The following is a 20,259-nucleotide window of genomic DNA, read 5'->3' as shown; positions in this document are numbered from 1 at the left end:
TCCCTAGAGAACCGCTGGTAGTTCCTCTGAGAACCGCGCCCATTGCCAGCTGCATATTCTCTCCGCGACTGTTCCACTGTCTGTTCGAAAAGCCACAAATTCTCCCTTATTCTTCTTGCTCTCGCCTCCTCCTGCTCCCGTTCACTTGCTTCCATGGCTGTCCGAATTGCTTCTTCTTCCGCCTGGGCCGCCCGCTGCGCTCTCCTGGCTTCTGCCTGAGCCTCCCGGAGAGACTGTCGGCGGACCTCCTCTTCCCGGAGCATGGCTTCCCGTTCAGCCTCCCTGCGCTGTCGCTGACGGTCCTTTTCCAGCCTCAAACTTTCTTTAAAGGCTCGACGGAGTGTTTCGTCTTCGTCGTCCTCCCCATTGGCAGCACTGCTAGCTGTTCGGACACTTCCGATTTCACTGCTGGAACCAGAATAGCTGCCTGCATCGCTGCTAATGAAGCCATCGGTTGGAATGTGTCTGCGGCCCTCGGATCTTCTAGCCCTTTCTGTAGCTCTATGCATGGTGTTTTAGTTGGAGCGGGCCCTGCTATTTGTTTGGGCTTTTCCCGAAACGGGCATATCAAAGGAAGGGACAAGCCTCTGCTCAAGGTATGGAGCATTTGGTGAGAGCTAGGGAGGCCCATGCTGGAGTTTAAGTAGAGTGATGAAGTCAATTTTTGAATTGACGCTCGCATTGAATCTAGGTAAACGTCATGAAGTAAATAGAATTGAATTTGTTCGCCACAGTCAAGGAAGGGGATATATCATCATATCTACCCGAGGGTCTTAACTGGTCCAGACCCGAACAAGATAAAACAAACTGGGGAGAGCAAGGAACTCATGAGCTGCAGCTGCACATTGCCATCCTCTTGAATCGGGGTACATCGCCGCAGAATCTCTCCTCCTCTTCCCTGTTGATGCCCCATTCTTCTTGGAATGGGTGGAGGGCCATGTTCATGGTTCGACCCAGAATCTCCCTGTCGCCCTGCTTCTCAACACGCTGGATCACTTCATCGAGGATCCACGATCGAGGAATAAACTATGAGAAAGAAAGTAGGTCAGCACTCATACTTTGATAAAACCCATAAAAGAAAAAAATAATGGTTTGGTTGTCGTTCACCTTTGGATTCACTCCCTTCATGGAGCGTATCCGCTCCTCATCTTCACGACCGGTCCAGTCCTCTACTATTCGCTCTCTCCATGATGAAAGCCACTTAGCAACGCTCTCCCGTGCGGACTCCTCAGTATTTCCGACGCCGCCAACGCCTTCGTCGTGGAAGAACAAGCTGGCCGCCTTTTTCCTCTTCTCGTCGCTATCTATCTCCGCCACGGTGAGTCCTGATAACCTTCTAAAGAAGTGATTAAAGTCCAACTCTAGTTTCTCGAGAGTGTCGAGAAGGTTCGAAAACAGTTCATTAAAATCAGATTCCTTTTGCGTTTTAAGCCCCAAACGTGTAGACATGAGGCGCTTGTATTCATTTAGGAAAACCGTTTTAAACTCATCTCCAGCTTGGTCGATGAGTTTCTCAGCTCGAGCAATGACATCTGACGTTTGTTCTTCGCTCAGTCCATTGGATAGGAAGGCTTCGTCGTCAATCTTGTCGCCAATTCCTATTAGTTGGGCGAATGATTCTCCTAGACGCACCAGATTCCACCAGATCACTGATGGTTGATTCTTGTATGAGTACCGCAGCATCTCGTCGTCATGGTTGGGCGTGTAGCTTGGATCAAAGTTGTCCATGGAGGCAAATGGGCCAAAGTCAAGCGACAGGCCGAAAATGGAGGTGTTGTCGGTATTGAGCACGCCATTCATGAAGCCATATGCCTGCCAGGCAGCTACCGTCTTTGCGTTGCGCCGAACAATTTCTCTATATAGCCTAGCAAACCTGTTCTCTTCTGCTCCCTTCTCACCTTGGATCTCGTCTTTGGGCACTCCCCGAGGAGGGTTGTCTATCAATTTTCCATCAACAGGTTTTTCTTTGTCCTGAGTAGTGGGCAGGGCAGCCGGGAGTGACTCCCAACCATGGAATACATCTTCGGCAACGTAAGTGGCAAGCTGGCGGGTGAGCTTCAAGTCACTTCTAGCACGTAACAAGTCAAATGTGCCAATTCTAATCCACGACTCTGCAAAACGAGTGACTATGGCACCGGGCTCTAGCCTTTCTCTCCTGACACTACAGTTTGGCAAGAGAGTTAGAGACAGAGCGCGGGTAGTTGGGATACCCAGTGCGTTTAGTGCTAGAGAATGGTGAGCTTTACCGTCAAGTCTGCAGATGCATTGACAGCTACCAACCTTCGGAGACAATAAACTCCCGAATACTGGAGCGGAGGACTGCCTTGCCATCGGCGAAACGAGAGTATGGGGTTAGACCCGCTCCCTTGAGCTGAATTTCATAGCGTCTGTTTGTTGTCGGGTTTATTGATTCGAAGAGAGAAATAGCACGCTTTTCACATGTCAGTGCCCATGGGTGAAGCTGGAATGATAATAATAATAATAATGAAATAGACATACTCCATCACCAAGTTGGCCGGCCCAAGTGCCGCTATGTCATTGATAAGTATATATTTTGTTCGATGAATGCCAGAAAACAGGAAAGAACATACAACTGCCAGCCTAAATAATGGGATTAGTATATCTCATAGCATAAAAATATGGCCCCGAATCAAGGAACAAAACCTACCTCCATAGCATTGAGCCCAAGGATAGACGCCTCCATCCGTCTCGTTCCAAAATATCTTGTTTCCTGCAACCATCTCCCTGAAGTCGTCCGTCTTGTCCTCGCCGTCTTTCAAGCCGATGTCCTTCATTGCACGAGAGCTCACGGCCAACAACTCTGGCTCATAAGTGGTCTCTGGCCTGACGAAGGTGTACAGCGCACCCTTGACTAGCCGGGGACCCAAATGCTCTCGGAGCGCATTGTGTGAAGCCAGAGGGGTATCAAAAGCCGCATCTGGGGGGAGCTTGGAGGTGAAGTTGTTTGTCTTTGTGATGTCCGCCAGCGAGACACCCGGAGCATCCGTCGTCGTAGTTGACGAGTATAACTGGTCCTTTTCATCGCCGGCACCGGCTGTGCTGCTGTTGATGCTGCTGCTGTGGATGAGATGGGAGGCCATCTGGGACAGGCGAGGACGTAGAGGAGACTGCGGGATCCGGCGCGGGAGGCGGTTTCTCAAGAGCATGGAACTGGTCGGGTCCCCCGTTACTAGTTAAAGGGAATGTATCAATTGCCAGCAGACCAAGCGAGGGATGCACACGAGAGAATGAAATGCGAAGTAGCCGATGGTCAGGTTGATGCTGATGTCTGCCGTCTGATGGTCAACTCAACAGCCGAAAAGCCCGTATATAAAAAGTCCGGGAGATGATGTCATCAGGCACATAGCCGATCAAGGAGTTAATATAACTACGAGAATACGAAGAGAATACATAAACTGGAAAGACGGGACTATTACTATTGATTGCCCTGGGAGAAACTACTTTGAGAGCTGTCAGGATGGCTGCCGTGCCTGCTGTGAAGCTGGAGAATGGCGCTTCGGTACCAGTGGTAAGCTAGCTCATTGCCTCTGAACTCGGCCAGTCGATAACTAGTGAGTTACTGACGGAGAGACAGCTTGGATACGGGACAGGGACAGCATGGTACAAGAAGGCCGGAGCCAAAGACATCGACCAGGACACCGTTGATGCCGTGGCGACGGCCATCGGGACGGGATATAGACACCTCGATAGCGCAGAGGCCTACGGGACGGAGAAAGAGCTGGGAATCGCTATAAAGGAGAGCAACGTGAAGCGGGAGGACTTCTTCATCACGGCCAAGGTGGAAAAGGGCATCGGTGATATACAAGATGCCATCGAGAGGACGCTGCGGAACCTGCAGGTGGACTACGTTGACCTGTACGCAGAGCTAAGTTACTGGTTATCTGATATCTACGTTGTGGGAGTGAAGTATGAGTACCAGGGCTGACGCTGGCAACTGACTACTAACTATAGATACCTGATCCACGAGCCCTTCTTCGCCCAAAGCGACGAAGAACTGCAGTCCAAATGGGCCGAGATGGAGCAAGTGCAGCAGTCCGGCAAGGCACGCTCGATCGGCGTGTCCAACTTCCTGCAGCCCCATCTGGAGGCGATCATGAAAACCGCGAGCATCAAGCCGGCCGTGAACCAGATAGAATTCCATCCTTACCTGCAGCACGGGGACCTGCTGGCGGTGCATAGACGACTGGGCATCGCGGTGGAAGGGTACGCTCCGCTGACGCCTCTGACACGAGCAAAGGGCGGCCCCGTCGACGGAGTCGTCAGTCGGCTGGCGAAGAAATACGGCGTGAGTGAAGGGAATGTGCTGCTCCGGTGGTCTATCGATCAGGATGTGGTGACGCTCACGACCAGCAGCAAGGAGGAGAGGCTGAAGGAGTTCCTGGACGTGGTGAAGTTTAGGCTGACGGCGGACGAGGTCGATGAGATATCTCGACTGGGCAGGGAGAAGCACTACCGGGCCTTCTGGAAGAGTAAATTTGATCCCGATGATCGATCGTAATGATACTAATAGTGATAATAACTAGTTGGTTGGCTATATTGCTGAGTTGTTAAGAGAGTTGTGATGTGATATAGACCGGGGGAGATGGCTGCATAGTTCGCCAACCATCGAACAGCCTGGATGCTATATTATCCAAGTATCAACCGGGCACTGAAGCAGGTAGATTCTGGCCTCGTCAGCCGTCGCACCATCTGAGTCCAAGACGTTTGAAGTTGAATGAGGGTTCCTTTCCCAGGCCGGCGAGATGTATCTCCAACCTCGACCAGCAAACGCCGTAGAAGACGTCCACACACACACACACACACACATGTATATATAGGGAGAGAGAGAGAGTCCCTCATGCTAGACTCCTGCCATCCATCTCGTTGTCGTGTATGTATATATATATGTCATGGATATATATGTATAAGGGTATCGAGATGGCCGCACTTGATGCCTGCCAACAGCAGCCTCACAGCCAGCAGCCTCAAGTCGACCAGCTAGAAGAGACAGCAGTCAGCCAGAGCCTTCACAAACTATGCAGTAACCAACCACTTGCCTCTCATCCGGTCTGTAGACACCATGCATAACCAACATCCGCCGGCGGCCGCTGCCAAATGATCTCGTCAAGTGCTCAACCGCCAGCAAAAGCAACGAGAACGAGCAGAAGCAAAAGGGACCCTCACCCTCCCTGTCTCTCCATCAGCCGGGCTCCTCCAGACGCAGCGGTACTTCTGCGGCCGCCGTCATTCTCGCCCGCAGCCGAAGTCTCCTCGCCGTCGTTCCACCAGCGAGCAGCAGCTAACTAACTAGTTAACTAGTTGGTTAGTTCGACCCATCTCGATCTTCCCACCACCGAAACGACTGCCAGCGACGAAGACGCCGCCCGCGAAGACGAAGCCCAAGACGCACACGGCCGTCGAGCAGCAGGCAGAGAGACCGCAGTCGAGGGCGATGAAGCACCTCGCCGCCGCCGTCCGCCCCGAGCCTTGTCTTCTTCTCCTCTGCCGCCTCCCTCCGCCAGCGATCCGCCCTCCGCCCTCCCGCCGGTGACAGCCAGACGCTGCCGCCCTTGCCAGCCAGCCAGCGAGCCCGTCTACCGTCGAATCGCGCCTGTCCGGTGGCTACCCGACGCCTGAAGGACGAGGAGAAGGGAAGCGCCCACTCCGGCGGCCAACGCATCGTCGAGGTTGGGTCCATACAGCCAGGCACCGCAGCCGAAACGCTGCAGCCAAACGAGCCACCGCAAATTCGCACAGCGGAAACGCTCTCTTGCACATTCTCGTCCAGGGCCAGACGAGAGACGGCCTGCTGCCCCTCGCTTTTACGCCTGCCTGACGCTCGCTTTTACTGCGGTAGAAAAGAAAGAAATAGAGGGCAAACACAGCAGGTTAAAAAAAAAAAAAAATCATAACAACACGCCCTCTCCGCGCAAAGGAGGATCGCCAGCCACCCGCCAACACAAGCCCGGAATACACACTGGAAACATGCGATCGGAGAGATGCTGTGAATGAACGCGGGATCTTTTTTGCGAGTCTAGACATTTCCCCCATCCACCACCGCTGCTGTTGTTGTGTTGCTCTTTGCTGCTGTGTTCCTGGTGAATGGGCTGGCCTGGCGCATTCAATCAATGCCTCCTCATTCATAACGTCTCTGATATCTCGACAGCCTGCAGCAGAAAGAAAAGAAAGAAAGAAAAAAGGAGCCTGCCTGCCTGCCTACCTGAAAGAACGCCCTTCTCTCCGGCCTGGATGTTAGCCCTCGATCGCCGCAGTCGATATCCGCTCCTCCTTCTCGTCTCGCAGCCGTCCGCCGCCCTCGCAATTCGATATACACGCTTCTGTGCTTGCTACTACACCGTTTGCCATGTCGGCGGACAGTCGCAGCTCGCAACCACGCCCACACGCCGATAACAGACCGTCTAAGCCGTCGCTTGTGTCGTCTGGGAAGAGGTCTTACTCTACGTATCTGAGTGACGTCGACCGCAAGTTCAAGCAGCTCTCCCGGGACGTCCTGCCCGCCCATCCATACATCTTGTCCGTGCCCACCGAGAAGCCGTACCGGCTGGGATCGCGCTTCGTGAGCAACTGGGCAGTGGGAGAGAATACCTTGTTCTCTCCGGAGGAGGAACAGCTGCAGTATATGACCTTTCTCCCCCACCAGGGAGAAGACACGCTGCTGGTCTCGGTTGGAGGCTGGTCGGATGACAAGGGGAATATAGTCCCAGAAGAGGACCAGAGACCGCCCTCAAGCGCCGTCAGCATGGCGGCGCCACTTACTACCGCCTCGCAGCAGGACGCCCTGGCCAGGCGGAAGAAGAAAATCACCCTGAGTGATTACAAGAAGAAGGCCCTGGAGACCCCCCCACCACCACCAATTCCGCTGCCTGGCGCAGCCGACCCGTCCACCAACGGGGCCAATGGAACCAACGGCAGCCGCCCGGGGAGTATAGACTCCGACAAGACACTGCGCAGACCGCAGTCGAATAGCTCCAAGCCAGAGGCCAAACAAAACCACCAGCACCACCACTATCAGCACCCTTCACAGGCCGCGGCCCCTGCTACCTCTTCAACCTCCGCCCCTGACACTCGGACTGGCAGCAGAAGTAATGATACCAAGCAGAAAGCGCAGGACAGCCCCTCGTTACCCGCCAACACCGGCCGGGTAGACAAAAATACCAAGCTCCCGCCATCAAAATCTAGCCTGCCAAAGGACTCTCCGCCGCGCAAGAAGCCACGGCTCTCCACTCAGCCGGAAGAGAGGGAAAAGGAGAAAATTCCTTCAAAGAAGACAGGAAGAGCCCACCAGATGGTGCCGGAGCTGCTCTCCCCAACGCTTCCATTTGACAATGAGAGCTTCAGCCTCTGCCTGCCACCTCTACTCCCCGACCCTCCCGCCAGACATAGAGGAAGAACTGGCCAGACTGCCCGATGACGGGCTAGAGAAGATCTCCCGCTCTCACTCTAGTTCCATATCCAGCATATCCAACAAGGCTATGCCCAGCAAACCCAAGCCGGGCGCGAACTCGTCATCAACCAAACAGTCGCAGCAATCCTCCCTGGCTGCTGAGAAGAAACCGGCCAGTATATCTTCTTCTGCAGGCCTCCCACCAAAACCATCAACGGCCTCTTCAAAGCCAGCCGCTTCTCAACCAACCCCCAGAATCACGACAACAGCTCCAAAGGAGAAGCTGATCGTCAAACTAAAGTATGGTCGCCAGAACAGGAAGCGAATCGAGGCTCTTTTAAAAATATCATCCAAACGGAAACCTACACCCACGCAAACCTCCGCGAAATCCAAGGGGCTGCCAGATTCCATTGTTGTATCCAAGAGTTCTCCATCAAATTCATCACCCCAACCGGGAAGCTCCACTACTACATCCATGGGTAAACAGCGTGAGCCTAGCTCAGGTTACAAGCGACCAAAGGCCGTGGATGGAGACGATGTCCAGGAGCCTGCTTTAAAACGGCCCCGGAGTTCCAATACACTTGCACCACCTCCATTAGACCAAGCTCCGACACCTAGCATGCAGACTCCTAGATCAACTTCGGCTACTAAGCACCCGCCTGCATCCTCGCAGGACCAATTTCTCACCCCTAAAAAGGAATACAAGGGGACTGCAATGCGCCGTGTGGGATCCGGTGACAGTGACATGAAGACTCCAAGTGGCAGCGCAACAAGCGTGAAGATGACTCAGTCTCTATCTGTGGAAAGCCATCCATCTTCCAGCACACAGCCTTCAGAGCGCCGCGGCTGGCGTGACGAATATCAGAGATTTGTCAACCTGGGCCGTGACCTCAAACATGCCTCACAGCGCAACTCAACCCACAAATACAGCACCAGCCATGATATCCAGGATGACAAGCTAAGCGCCACAATTGCAGTCGAAGCCTTGCTCTGCTTTGTTCTAGCCTTCATTGCCGAACAACGCTTCCAATCTCTCAGTCGACAAGTCGGCAACTCCACCGGTTGGCGCTCTATAATAGCATACTGGCAATCTGTTCTCAATCGAACAACCTCTTATCCACACCTCCATGGCCTCTGTCTCCTCCTAGGTGCGGTATGTCACGACTCCATTCATTCTCTCGACCTCGAACGATTAGCAACCACTCCCTTCCCGGATGAACATAGTCCTGCCCCTACCCCCGGCAGTGACGGCAACACCGTAACCAGCGAAGAAACCAAGAAACAGCGACGAGAGTTCGCGGAGCTGAGAACCAGACTTCCTGAATCGTATAAGGTTGCCCGTCGCTTATGGCTCGAAGGATCCCGCGAGCTGTCTGATTCGGTCCTCACGCAGCATTATCCCAACACCTGGTCAAAACGATTGAAAAATTCCGCCGATCGAGGAAGAGAACAGCTTAAACTAGGCGAGTACGGAGGCGACTTTTACCTCCCGCTGGGCACCGCATCAACACCCCTTGAAGCAGTACGGTTTGCCTGGGCTTTCCTGAATGAATGGAGTGAGAGAGAAGGAGTCAAGTGGAAGGGTAGATTGGGATTGGGCCTGTAGCAGCCTCTTTCCGCTACCCGCCTTCTAACCGTTTCTCTCTTTCTCTTTCTCTTAACAGCCCCCCCCCCCCCCCCCCCCCTTTTTTTTTTTTTTAGCATTATTAGAATATTTCTATCCATCTCCCTGAGATTTACGGCCTGATACCCCCGTTTCCCCGTTCGTTCTCCATCCTTTTGATCTTGTCTCGTCTCATTTAGCCTAGCCATCATCAGCCTACGTCTACAGTCATATTTTCCTATTTACTTTACTTTTCAGCCTGCTCCTTCAAACACTCGATACCATTGCTTCGGCCTGCTTACTTTATCTTCAATATTTTCTTTGCCCATTCTCCTCTTTAATCAATGACACGATACCAAGAAAGATCACTGCCCTTCAGACCTGCCGCTTACTGCTGCCACTGCTTGTTTTACCAGCGCTATTTTTACTTCCTTTCCTTTTCAATTACTTACCCCCCTTTTCCTTTTCATCACTCGTACCGTCCTTGATGACTTGTTTCAATTTACTTGCTTGCCAACTTATCTACTTCACCTTTTTTTTTCTGTTAATTTTGCCTGGAGTATTGCGCAACAGGGCGTGGGGGTGGATGAAAGGACGGATGGCTGGGTGCTGATTTATTTTATCTGCCTGTGAAGAAAGGATGAAAAGGGGGCAAAACAAAAATGGTTTCTGCGATGAATTGAATATGCGACCTCAGAAATGATGGTGTTGTCTGTTCTTTTCTTTTACTCCCTGGAGTGAGTGTATTATTTACCACACGTTGACCTTAGATATGATAATACTTCTTCGATCTCTCTGTCTCTACGTCTTCCAACTAACATGCTCGTAGATATATAAGTAGTATAAACAGTGATAATTTGATACTTTTTCAATTTCTGGGTGAATAATGACACTAAAGACATGGTGGCTTAAAAAAGAAGCAAAGCTGTATTTACAGGTACTCCCCCGCTCATGCAATGTTTAACAAAAAAAATACCATAATTGAAACAAAAGCAAAGCAAAGCATGGCATGGCAAATCAAAGAAGACCCCTAATGATGGCAATAGCCTCGACACACCCGTATATTTCAAAGACGGGATTCCAAAAAAAGGGGGGAGGTGACGCCCCGCGAGCAGGTCAGCGGACTACAACCACTAGTCAAACCGCGGTGACCTGTCCTCTATATCCATACGGTCCGCACTGCCGCCGCCAAATAGATGTCCGGCCTCACGGCAGTAGCGGGCCTCTCGTCGTACACTGCCGACTTCACTCGCCCAGCAAACGACAGCGGCATCGACGACGCCGGCAAGAACTCCTTCCATGGCAGATAGAACGCCCCATCCAATCGTTCCCGCGATCAAACCAACAATGTAGGCGTACAAGCTGCCACGCATGGTAGAGCCCTTGCTACCATCTGCACCAGAGACCTGCAGACTACGGGCAGTAGATACCCAGCCCCCGAAACCAAGGGCAAGAGACATCATGAACCGGGTAGCGTGTAGAAGCATCTTGGCCAGACGGTATGGCATTAAAGTAGAAGAGTAATAGTCTGTACGACTTGCGTCGGAGAATGTTCGTGGATGGAACGTCATGGCCGTTGCGGCTGAGGGGGCTAGGAAGACCATCTGGTTGAGGCTGCGCGCTGAAGCGACTAGAGGCTGGGAGTGAATGGCAGCATATGTTAATGTGAGAGGGTTGGTGAGAGCGGCAATTGGCGTGGGTACACAAGAGTAGGCAACTAATGATAGCATAGATGATATACGGCGCGGGAGGACGATTAAAGGAATGCGGACAAGAAGGGACAGCAATGTTGAAAGGCATATCGTTCCAAACAGAGTAGTAAGGGCATGAGTGAAGGCAGCACGAATTACGTCGTGAGATGTAGGCGAAGGCGTGGCGTTGCGGTGGAAATACCACTGGCTAACGACGGCGGCAGTGGTAGTCCGTTGGATGCCTGCAATAACGCCGAGGGACCAGAGGTAAACAAGAATAAAGTAGACGCCTAGCCACCATGTACCGATATCGATGATGAAGAATCTTTTGCCTCCAGATGCGAGATGTCCACCGAGGAAGACGCGGGTGAACATGAGTATCCATGCCCAACTCCAGAGCGCAATGAGGGCTATCGTGGCGAATCCTAGGAGAAGCAGTGCCGGGTTCGCAGCTAATATACGACATGAGAATTCTAGGATATCAATTGCCTTGCCTGTTGCGTGTCTGCCCTTAACAACGGAGTAGATCCAGGTTGCAGCCATGACCGCAGGCACTATCGACCCCCAGCGCATTACCTTATCCTGGATACTAGACCCATGCCAGGTGCCTTTGAAACTAGAAATGAAAGGGTATAATGAGAAGGAAATAAGGATGACTGGAACCGCAATTAGCATGGTAAAGACCAGAGGCCGAACATAGGACCGCAACAGCGCTAGCCAGAGCAAGGCCACAAATATTGAGATGATTGTATATGTTCCTAGGAGGCCGAAAGAAGAGTGTAGAGTGGCATAGATGGTGTCTCCGAGGAGCGGGAGTTTAGTGGGAGCTGTAGTGTGAAGATATACAATGAACGAGGTAGCGAATAGGCCACTCAAGCAAAGTAAGAACATATGTCCCCAAAACATGTCATGCATTGGAGGTTCAGGATCTCCACGGGCCATCGACGTAGTAGGCATCTCAGAGGCGATGGAGCTCGGTGGTCTAGCGTTGTTTAACAAGGCCTGCTTGTCGGACTCTCGGTCTATAAATCCAGCATTGGTCTGGAACTCATCATCATCATCATCACCCAGGTGACTTGATTGATTTTGGAATTGGCGTATCGGTGGTCCACCAGCAGTGAATTCCGGAGGCGGGTCATCGTCGTCATAATCAACGTTCACAGCGTCTGTCTTTATCGAGTCCTCTAGTCGAACCTCGACCATTCTACCCTTCCCGGAGCTGGGGCTCCCTTCGGACACATCTTCCTCATTTTCTTCCGGCTGTTCTTCCAGTGACTTGGTAGCTGTTTTCCCTGCCGGCCCGATAACAGATGCCTTCCCATGCCACGAGCTTCGTATCCCCGTTCCTCTACTATATTCATCTTCCTGGCCTGTACTGTGTTCCGAGTGTTTACTGTCCTCTCCTTCGTCCCCTTCGGATGACTCTGCTAGTCTGCTTGCGCCAAAATGCCGCCTTGATCTCTGCAGGGCATAAAAATCAGCAGCATCTCGCTCGTCGTCTTCCTCGGGAAGGTGCTCGTTATTGCTGTGGAAAAGCGGTGCGTGATGCACGGATGACCGCGGTGAGAATGCAAAAGTCTGAGAAGCTGTCGAGGAATAAGGATTCCCAAGCGCCCGTTGCAGATAAGGCCGTGACGGAGGTGGGCGGGTGGCCTGTCGATCAGGCCTCCGGCTTCGATCCCCAAATTCCCGTGGGGGAGAGCTGTCTCCGGGTGCTATTCGGGACTGTGACTGTGAGAGAAAACGGGACGCATCTAGAGTACATATTAGCAAAAATGCTTTAGTGACAGTAAGAAGAGAGGTATAGGAGAGGTATCGCACATTCTGAAAACATGATTCACTCCAGGGGAGGTAGGTAGGCGGCGTGTGGTCGGTGATTTTGTCTGTGACGTATGAGAGGCTACCCAGCTCTTCTATACCAGCAGCTCTCTTTCTTCGCAAACAAGCTTATCTCGTATCATGGATCGCAGATTGACTCATACCAGAGACCATCTATGGCCGAGAAGAGAAGCGTCTGGTCTGGTCGGGAGCTCTCTGTGTGTGTGCGCAGCAGCGGCTGTTTTATGTCATTTACTATTGAGAAGCGCTCGGAAGGTTTAAGAAGCAATATACAGCAGTAGTTAGCCTCCAGAGCAGGCAGCACAGCACCGCAGACTCCTCCTCCAGCGCAGGGCTCCCAGAAGCCGCAGACAAGGGACACGCTGAGAGTGAAGCCGAGAATCCGACAAGCCAAAGGCCAAAACGACGAAGTTGAGACGTTCGAAGTTCGAAGTTCGAAGTTTCGACGAAGCGAAAGCGAAGACGAAGTGACGGTGACGATATGCTGAGGTAAGCAAGTCTCCGGTCATGTGCCGCTGTCACCTGACATGCACTTTTCGGCGGGAGAAAAAGACGACGACGACGACGATGACAATGACAATGACGATGACAATGACAGGACTTGTGCACTCGACATGTGGCCGTGGCTGCTGCCTGGCCGTGGGCAGCGTCAGTCGGTGCCTGGAGCGCGAGTCATCAGTCCTGGGTCAGCGGAAGAGCTCGCTAGGCAGTGCTACTTAGGTTAACTAGTTGCTAGTGAGACGGTCATCCCAACGTCCCGACTCGAAGCTAAACACAAGTCATATTCGCAGATAACATGGCCTACCAGCTGCCCGAGGGGTTAGAGCAGCGTCAGTAATAATAATTAATTCAACGTTATTGAATCCCGCCATGCAAAGGGCTGCCGGTCTTTTATTTAACGCATCGACTGAACGCCCCTCGGACGGCGGCCGAGCCGTCCTCTTCAGCTTCATCGGCGCCTTGATACATCGAGACGGTTCTACGATCGACCTTCAGACAGGAGCTGCAAGGACTCCGCAGAAGTCAGACAGGTTTCTCCCGCTATCTACGTTTTGCCACCAAGCCCCATTTCTCGCAGCAGCAAGCAAGCCAGCAAGCAAGCAAGCAATCAGTAGCAGCATGCATTAGTGAGCTGGAATAGACGCGGCATCAACTTCCGAGGAGAAGAAGAAGAGCTGGCCCTTCTTCGCGGTTCACGGATAACTTCAGGGCCACAGGACGGTAGAGGTGCGAGAGTAGTGCCAGAAGAGTTGCTAGGAGAGTCGAGCTGGCCGTCCATCCTGCCTTGTAGGCTGTCCTCGCGCGGATGAAACCTGAAAAGCAGCTGGCGGACCAGGTATGCCGTGTGAGAGATCTCAGAGCCTCTCTCTCCTCGTATCCCAAGGCTGAACAAGACGACACACCTTTTTGTGTCTCTTCTGCTCCATGTTTTATTCTTATGTTTTCTTCTTCCTGGGAGAGATGACGTTCGGCAGCAGCTTGTCGCAGCCGAAGTACCTCCCTGGTATCCTCCCTACTAGCTGCCGCTGCTGGAGTACACCGTAGTACCTCGTCCAGGGCCCCCCAGGGCCAGGCCGCAAGGGGGAGGGAGCAAGCCGCCTCATTCTCCTCCTTGCGCCCTCTTTGCTTCCTGTCGCTTCTCTCTCGTGCTTTACCCAACTTGCTTGCTTCTTCCGCAAAAGACAGACAAATAATAACTACACACTCAACAGTCGCTTCTTCTTCGCCGGCAGTTTTCTTCTTTCTCCTCTTCCTTTCTTCTGTTTCTTCCTCCATAGATCCAAGTCCGCCTTTTTCTTTTCTTTGGCCGGCACTTGTTTCGCCGCTGCCGTCAGTCAGCTGCACGTCAAAGCTACCTCTACCTTGGTACCCTATATAAAATAACTATCTCCCTCGCCGAGTTCGATGCCCAATCTTCAACCCAATCTATAGTTGACGCCTCTTTGCTCTCGTTACCCCACGATTTTAACCATATTCTTCCCCTCAGACGGCGTAATAGCCTGCTGGTTTTCTTCCAAGGTCCCGGGTGCTCCCTCGGCCTTGTTGTGTTGACGGTTTTATCACAGCAAGAACTCGCCAACCGGCCAACCGCCCCCCCCCCCCCCCCCCCCCTCTTCACGCAAAGGAAAAAGCACCGAGTGGGAGCCTGCTTTCATGTCAAGCCCACCATGGGATTTCATTGCGAAGCTCGTCTGTATCGGTGACTCAGGCACAGGTAAATCAAGTGTGCGCAAGTCCATCTTCCATTCTCGGTCCCTCAATTGCTTTCCTCCTCCCCCCTGATGCCTCGTGCGTTTGTTGCTGCGATCGCTAACCTGCCTTGCTTCACAGCTCACTGTTCGCCTGTGCGAGGGCCGCTTTAGCACCACCCACGATGTGACTATCGGGGTAGAGTTCGGCTCGAGGATAGTGCCTGTTGGCCCGCCGGCGTCTGACGAGATAGGGATCAACTTTGACAACACCTCCCTCGCATCGACTCCGTCCGCTCTCTCGCCCTCGGCCTCCTTCACAGGTACCATCAACAGCCATAATACCAATAAGAACGGGAAGCTCACCGGCGACAAATCCGTACCGCCGTCCCCACGGAGCCTCTCGGGACTCCCTCCACCTCCCACCAAGCCCTCAGAGCCACCGGTCCAGAAACGGATGAAGCTCTCGCTCTGGGACACAGCAGGCCAGGAAACATACAAGTCCATCACAAGGTCTTATTTCCGCGGTGCATCTGGCGCCCTGCTAGTATTCGACATCACTCGGCCCCCGACATTCGCCTCGTTGACCCAATGGCTTCAAGACCTGCGACAAATTGCCGAAGAGCGGATCGTGGTCATACTGGTGGGCAACAAGAGCGACCTCGTCGACTCCAAGGGCAAAGAAAAGGACGCCGACAACCCCGACAATGATAATGCTGATAATGAAAGTAATAAGACACAGCGTGTCACCCGTGAAGAAGCCGAAGAATGGTGCAGACAGAACAATGTCGTCAGATACGTCGAGACCAGCGCCAAGTCAGGGGAGAATGTCGAGCGGGCGTTCCGAGAAGTGGCTGAACGAATATACAGGAACATACAGCATGGTAGATACGATTTAAACGACCGGCGGAGCGGAGTCAAGGGCTACGGTGCCTCAGCCGGGCCCGGCAACGGGCGTGTACCGCGGACAGTCAATCTAGGTGTCAACGATGCCATGCGCAGAGGCAATCGTGGATGGACTGGCGGATGCTGTTAAACCATATACATACTTGCTTTATACCCCCCTTTTTTTACGTGCCCTGTCCTTCAGGCTCTTTTTCAGCTCCTTTCTGCCTCTGCTTGTTTTACTATTATATTTTAATTTTATTTATATGCATCTACTTTACTCTACATGGCTTGAAGAAGCTCTTCTTCCATCTTCGACGACATAAACATTCAGACAATCCCCCTAATATAATAATAATAATAATATCTTGTTCTCCATCTTGAATCGAGGACTATCTCTACTGTGCTGACTAAACAAATGCTGACTAAGGTACAAGGATAAATATTCTTTCTTTTTCTTTTTCTTTCTTTTTCTTTTTTTTTTTTTTTTTTCTCTACTCCACAAACATCTCGCGCATCCAACCGCCACACACCGTTTGTCTACCCCATCGCGACTCCGTACCAATCCGAGCCCAGGGCTACAAGCACAAGCAAAAGGCCAAGATGGAAGCAAGCTCGAACGCCGAGAGACTCAGCGGTTTTCGTCAAGGGTTCCCTGACACGTTTGGGGGCTTCTTCAGAGACCGGCGCGGCTCCATGAAGCGCATGGCCTCTTTTGTGATGAATTCTCCCCCAGACGTCGGGTCAAACACTCGAATTCTTGCAGTCTGTGGAATCAGCGACGCGTTCGACGATGCAGCCAGCCCAACCCAAGATGGCTGGTTTTATTCTGATTTTTTCGCGTTTCACACCCTTCTGCACGGGCAGGGCGCGTCACAGACTTGGTGCTGCAGCGATCAGCCGTCTGCACTACTCCACAAGTATGGCCCTTATTTACATGGAAACCCGTATACCCAACGGCGTGTAGTTCTCAATCAACATCTTCTCGAAACAGAGCTCGACGACGTGCGTGTGATACCTTCTTCTACTCTCTTGTCGAGTTTCCTTGACATCCTGCGCGAAGAATCCGCGTTGGCCCTACGGTTAAAGCAGCCGCTCATCCTCTTCATCTTTGCTCATGGCGACGAAATCACAAAGTCAGTCACTATTGGGGGCGATGCTAGTAGTGATGAAGTAGATTTCTCATACACCACAGGGTGCGAAAACGACGTGAGTATATCGATGGTTGCAGACATCGTTGACCCGAGTGTTGACCTGACTGTAATTTCAACAGCTTGTTTCTCCGGTGGCTGGGCGGTTACCTCAATACTTGACGCAACTGTGTTATCTGCTGCTAGAGACAATGAGCCCAGCGAATCGTGGGCGAGGAGTTCTTCGCTCTCTCGGGCCTGTGGAAGCATCTATGCCTCAACCTTAATCAAAGCACTCGCAATGGAGACCTCAACTGAACAACAAGAACTTTCTTCACAGCAAACCTCCTCTGATATTGCTACTGCTTCTACCCAAGACGAGTCTATCATTCCAGAGATGCAATCAAAGACGTTTTCTGAATTTGCCCGGACAGTACATCAACTGCTGTTAACTAGTATCGATAGACTTGGGTATCACCATGACATTCGATTCAGTGCGCAAAATGACGACTGGGAAAGTCATTGGCGTAAGAGAACAGGTTTTCCTCTAGCTGATTTCCAGTCAAAGTGGGATAGCTTAGATATTGTTGAGGCACGCCCAACAACACTTCTAAATCGAGACCCCTTGGCTGAAGACACAGAAATAGACAACACCACACTAGCCGATATGAGAGGTGAATATGGTTCTTCATCGTCATATATAACAGGACTTCGCCGACTCGCTAGAAAATACCTTCAAAGCTTTCCTGGCCGGGATTCTCTGTCTCCAAATACTATGCTACATCAACAATGTTTTGATCTCCTTGCTCGGAAAAGAGAATTCAGCCCTGGTGAACTTGGCCGGATTGAGTCTGCCCTACAATACCGTATGGGGATGAGCTTTCTGGCTAACCAACTTGTCGTTGGCTTCTCCTTACCCCTTCCACAGGGCCTTTTTTGTGACGAGTGGGACGAAAATAACAAGTTTAGCTATGGCCAAAAAGAACGTAGCAGTCTCTTTCATAGATTGCTTTCGTTGTTTCCGTCAGCAAATCCCAATCAAGGAGTGAAGGGCTGGACCAAACCGTACTGGTACATCGTCGCTGCACTGATCGAGGCTGACCTTTCACCGCCCCAAGTTGACCGTAAAATACAGCAACTCTTTGAAGGTATGTTATGCATAGGATTGAACCTATTTAGAACGTATTACTAATCATCCCTAGCCGTTAAAGCAATCCAACAGACACAGGAGGATTCGCTGCGTCGACATCCTCAAGTCAAATCAAAACGAAGACGGTTGCTCAAGTCATGTGGAGGGTTTCTACGACGTCTTTCGCCATCAAAGCGAGGAGAGAGATCTATAAGCCCGCAGCGTCGTGAACCAAAGGAGCCAATGAATGATTTGTAAGCTGTCAAAGGGAAGTTTGGATGTTTCAAGGTTAAACTACATCGATTTCTATCATAAGCTTGGGTGGCCCCGTTGTCGTTGCACAGGCCGTTTGACCATGTTGCTCCCTCCCTATTCCCAGTATCATTATTCATGTTGCCCCTTTCAAGCTGCGTTACTCACAAGAAGCGTGGGCTGGTACCTGTAGCGAAAGATCTATTGTCTCCATTCTTACCAATAACAGCTTCCCGGTACTGTGTTTTTTTCAAGGACAAGGTTACCGAGCGTTTGCATTGCCTGTATCTGATAGTTAACTATCTTTATTCTCCCGGCCTAGGAGGGCCCCATTCGGTATTTGCAACCGACCAGCTCAGTTCCATCTGCATCTCTGCCAACTTCGCCCCTTGCTATCACAGTTGCATCAGCCTTCAAATGCCTGTAGATCGCACGCCCTTCGCTCCCCCGAGGTCCGGAGAACGCAAACATGCATATACCTGGAGTTGGGGCATTGTGGCTCGGAAGTTTAGTTACATCCATATTGGGAGCAATGCAAACACTTAAAGAGACGAACTAGCCAAACTTCCGACCCTCAAGTCCTCGTATCCAACTCAGTGGATACCCCGATAACGCTTCCTTTTGCCATGAGTCACAGTCTGGGAATCGAGACTGTCTTTAAAGGCCTGCATACACCCCACGTCGAAGCGGCTGTGGGAACGAAGGAGACTCCCTGACAGTCCCGGCATATCCATGCTGTCCCAGGGCTTCAATCCGTCATTGACCCAATCCCTCCTATTTAACCGTTAACAACTGGACATACCCTTTTATACCTCCGTCAATTAACCAGTAAACAGCCCTCGAAGAGCCATGGCAGCGACTGCTGCGTTGTCCAAAGGCTCCTGCGAGGAGTTCGGCTCATTGATGCTGGACGTAGACGAGCTGCTCCGCCATCCCTGCTTGCCCCGAGTGCTGAGACTGATAAATTTCGCATTCAGGCGTGATGACGGCGTCGCTGTCAACTCAGACGGTAAAAAGGGCCGGTTTAACTCCCCAGAGCAGATCATTCCGTGGATTGGCAAGCATGGCCGAATAGCCATCCTGTTCAGATACAAGCCGAAAGAGAGCCGGCAGCAGCAACAACCCAATTGCCACACCAACGGCACAAATGGCCGTGGCATCGACAATGGAACCAACGGCATCACTGCTCCAGCCGATCAAGAGGAGCGTAAGGTCGATCTCAACGAACCCATTGCGACGGCGGTGATAAAATTCTTTAAGCCGAATCTCGGCATTCAGCCCATCGAGGGAGAACTAGACGGCGACATCGAGAAGGGCATCGGTATGTTATATCCCCATACTCCGTGCTATCACATTTATAAACTGTACCCTTGGTCGTGAATTTATAGTTACCCCAAAGGTTGCGATCTCAACTGGCCGTGCCACAGGCAAAAGCAAAGAAAGAACCCCCTGGCTAATTGTTTCCACGCCTTAGGATACGACCCGGAACCTGACGACTTGCTCGCCATAAAACACTGGGAGCCAGCATGTGTATCTGTCATGCCGTTTGATGACTCGCTGAAGGGTAAAGGGTTGGCTATTCGTTGTGTACAGATGCTAGAGGACGATCTTTTAGAACGGATAGATGCCGCTGCACAGCAGCGAGAGCAAGAAACGGGCATGCCCAGGGATACTTCGCCCTTGACCTTCTGGGTCAGAACCAGGACTGATCTTACGGAGGCGTATTGGAAGAGAAGAGGGTATGAGGTTTTGAGCTGCAAATGGTTTCCTGCTGGGTCTTGGGAATATGACCATGATTTCCAGATATCAGTCCTGACAAAGCCGGTTCCTCTGCTGAGCCGGAACAGCATCAAGAACTAGATTCGACTCATGAGAAGATCGAATAGGCGCATGGGTAGGATTTGAGGCTGGAAGGAATTATTCGTCGATTTTATGATTAGTATTTATTTCATTGGAACCAATTTATTTTATATAACGAAAAGAGAAGCGTTTATTAAAATACAAAAAGTTCCAGTCTTTTACTGCTATATTTTATCGGGCGTGTAGCCATCAATAGCCTCTCTAGAGCAACTTCCCAAGTCCCCTGATCCGTTACAATCATAACAAGGCAGCAAAGCTCCATCTGGAAGATCTTTC

General features: G+C 51.7%; 8 protein-coding genes across 8 annotated transcripts in view; 5 read left to right on the top strand and 3 right to left on the bottom strand.

The window, feature by feature from the left end:
- The window catches only part of TERG_06474 (uncharacterized protein), a gene marked incomplete at both ends in the record, with an annotated part of 1,424 nt that extends 915 nt beyond the window's left edge, over window positions 1-509 (bottom strand). Inside the window, one exon of the mRNA XM_047748624.1 lies at window positions 13-509. Coding sequence (XP_047604610.1) covers window positions 13-509 — 497 coding nt within the window. The remainder of the gene's footprint in view (window positions 1-12) is intronic.
- A 119-nt stretch (window positions 510-628) lies between these two features.
- On the bottom strand, window positions 629-2,493 carry TERG_06473 (UPF0061 protein FMP40). The gene is made up of 2 exons (XM_047748623.1): window positions 1,108-2,493; window positions 629-1,026 (listed from the first exon to the last, which is right to left on the bottom strand). The coding sequence occupies exons 1-2, from the start codon at window positions 2,329-2,331 to the stop codon at window positions 826-828; spliced, it is 1,425 nt and encodes a 474-aa protein (XP_047604609.1). The 5' UTR covers window positions 2,332-2,493; the 3' UTR covers window positions 629-825.
- A 985-nt stretch (window positions 2,494-3,478) lies between these two features.
- TERG_06472 (uncharacterized protein) lies at window positions 3,479-5,132 on the top strand (the record flags this gene model as incomplete). The annotated part of the gene is made up of 3 exons (XM_003233438.2): window positions 3,479-3,529; window positions 3,596-3,876; window positions 3,973-5,132. The coding sequence occupies 3 exons, from the start codon at window positions 3,479-3,481 to the stop codon at window positions 4,517-4,519; spliced, it is 879 nt and encodes a 292-aa protein (XP_003233486.1). The 3' UTR covers window positions 4,520-5,132.
- A 1,232-nt stretch (window positions 5,133-6,364) lies between these two features.
- TERG_06470 (uncharacterized protein) lies at window positions 6,365-9,028 on the top strand (the record flags this gene model as incomplete). Its single annotated transcript, XM_047748622.1, has 2 exons — window positions 6,365-7,309; window positions 7,446-9,028. 2 exons carry the CDS (start codon window positions 6,365-6,367, stop codon window positions 9,009-9,011), a joined length of 2,511 nt encoding a protein of 836 aa, XP_047604608.1. The 3' UTR covers window positions 9,012-9,028.
- Window positions 9,029-9,193: 165 nt separating this feature from the next.
- On the bottom strand, window positions 9,194-13,423 carry TERG_06469 (uncharacterized protein). The gene is made up of 2 exons (XM_003233435.2): window positions 12,521-13,423; window positions 9,194-12,453 (listed from the first exon to the last, which is right to left on the bottom strand). The coding sequence occupies exons 1-2, from the start codon at window positions 12,531-12,533 to the stop codon at window positions 10,142-10,144; spliced, it is 2,325 nt and encodes a 774-aa protein (XP_003233483.1). The 5' UTR covers window positions 12,534-13,423; the 3' UTR covers window positions 9,194-10,141.
- A 693-nt stretch (window positions 13,424-14,116) lies between these two features.
- On the top strand, window positions 14,117-15,883 carry TERG_06468 (uncharacterized protein). Its single transcript, XM_003233433.2, has 2 exons — window positions 14,117-14,764; window positions 14,870-15,883. The coding sequence occupies exons 1-2, from the start codon at window positions 14,693-14,695 to the stop codon at window positions 15,761-15,763; spliced, it is 966 nt and encodes a 321-aa protein (XP_003233481.1). The 5' UTR covers window positions 14,117-14,692; the 3' UTR covers window positions 15,764-15,883.
- Window positions 15,884-16,215: 332 nt separating this feature from the next.
- On the top strand, window positions 16,216-18,129 carry TERG_06467 (uncharacterized protein; the record flags this gene model as incomplete). Its single annotated transcript, XM_003233432.1, has 2 exons — window positions 16,216-17,890; window positions 17,945-18,129. The coding sequence occupies 2 exons, from the start codon at window positions 16,216-16,218 to the stop codon at window positions 18,127-18,129; spliced, it is 1,860 nt and encodes a 619-aa protein (XP_003233480.1).
- Window positions 18,130-18,972: 843 nt separating this feature from the next.
- TERG_06466 (uncharacterized protein) lies at window positions 18,973-19,983 on the top strand (the record flags this gene model as incomplete). Its single annotated transcript, XM_003233431.1, has 2 exons — window positions 18,973-19,444; window positions 19,598-19,983. The coding sequence occupies 2 exons, from the start codon at window positions 18,973-18,975 to the stop codon at window positions 19,981-19,983; spliced, it is 858 nt and encodes a 285-aa protein (XP_003233479.1).
- Window positions 19,984-20,259: the final 276 nt, after the last annotated feature.

Source organism: Trichophyton rubrum (assembly GCF_000151425.1).
Source record: "Trichophyton rubrum CBS 118892 genomic scaffold supercont2.7, whole genome shotgun sequence".
Lineage (NCBI taxonomy): Eukaryota > Fungi > Ascomycota > Eurotiomycetes > Onygenales > Arthrodermataceae > Trichophyton > Trichophyton rubrum.
This window is presented reverse-complemented; position numbering and strand designations above follow the sequence as displayed.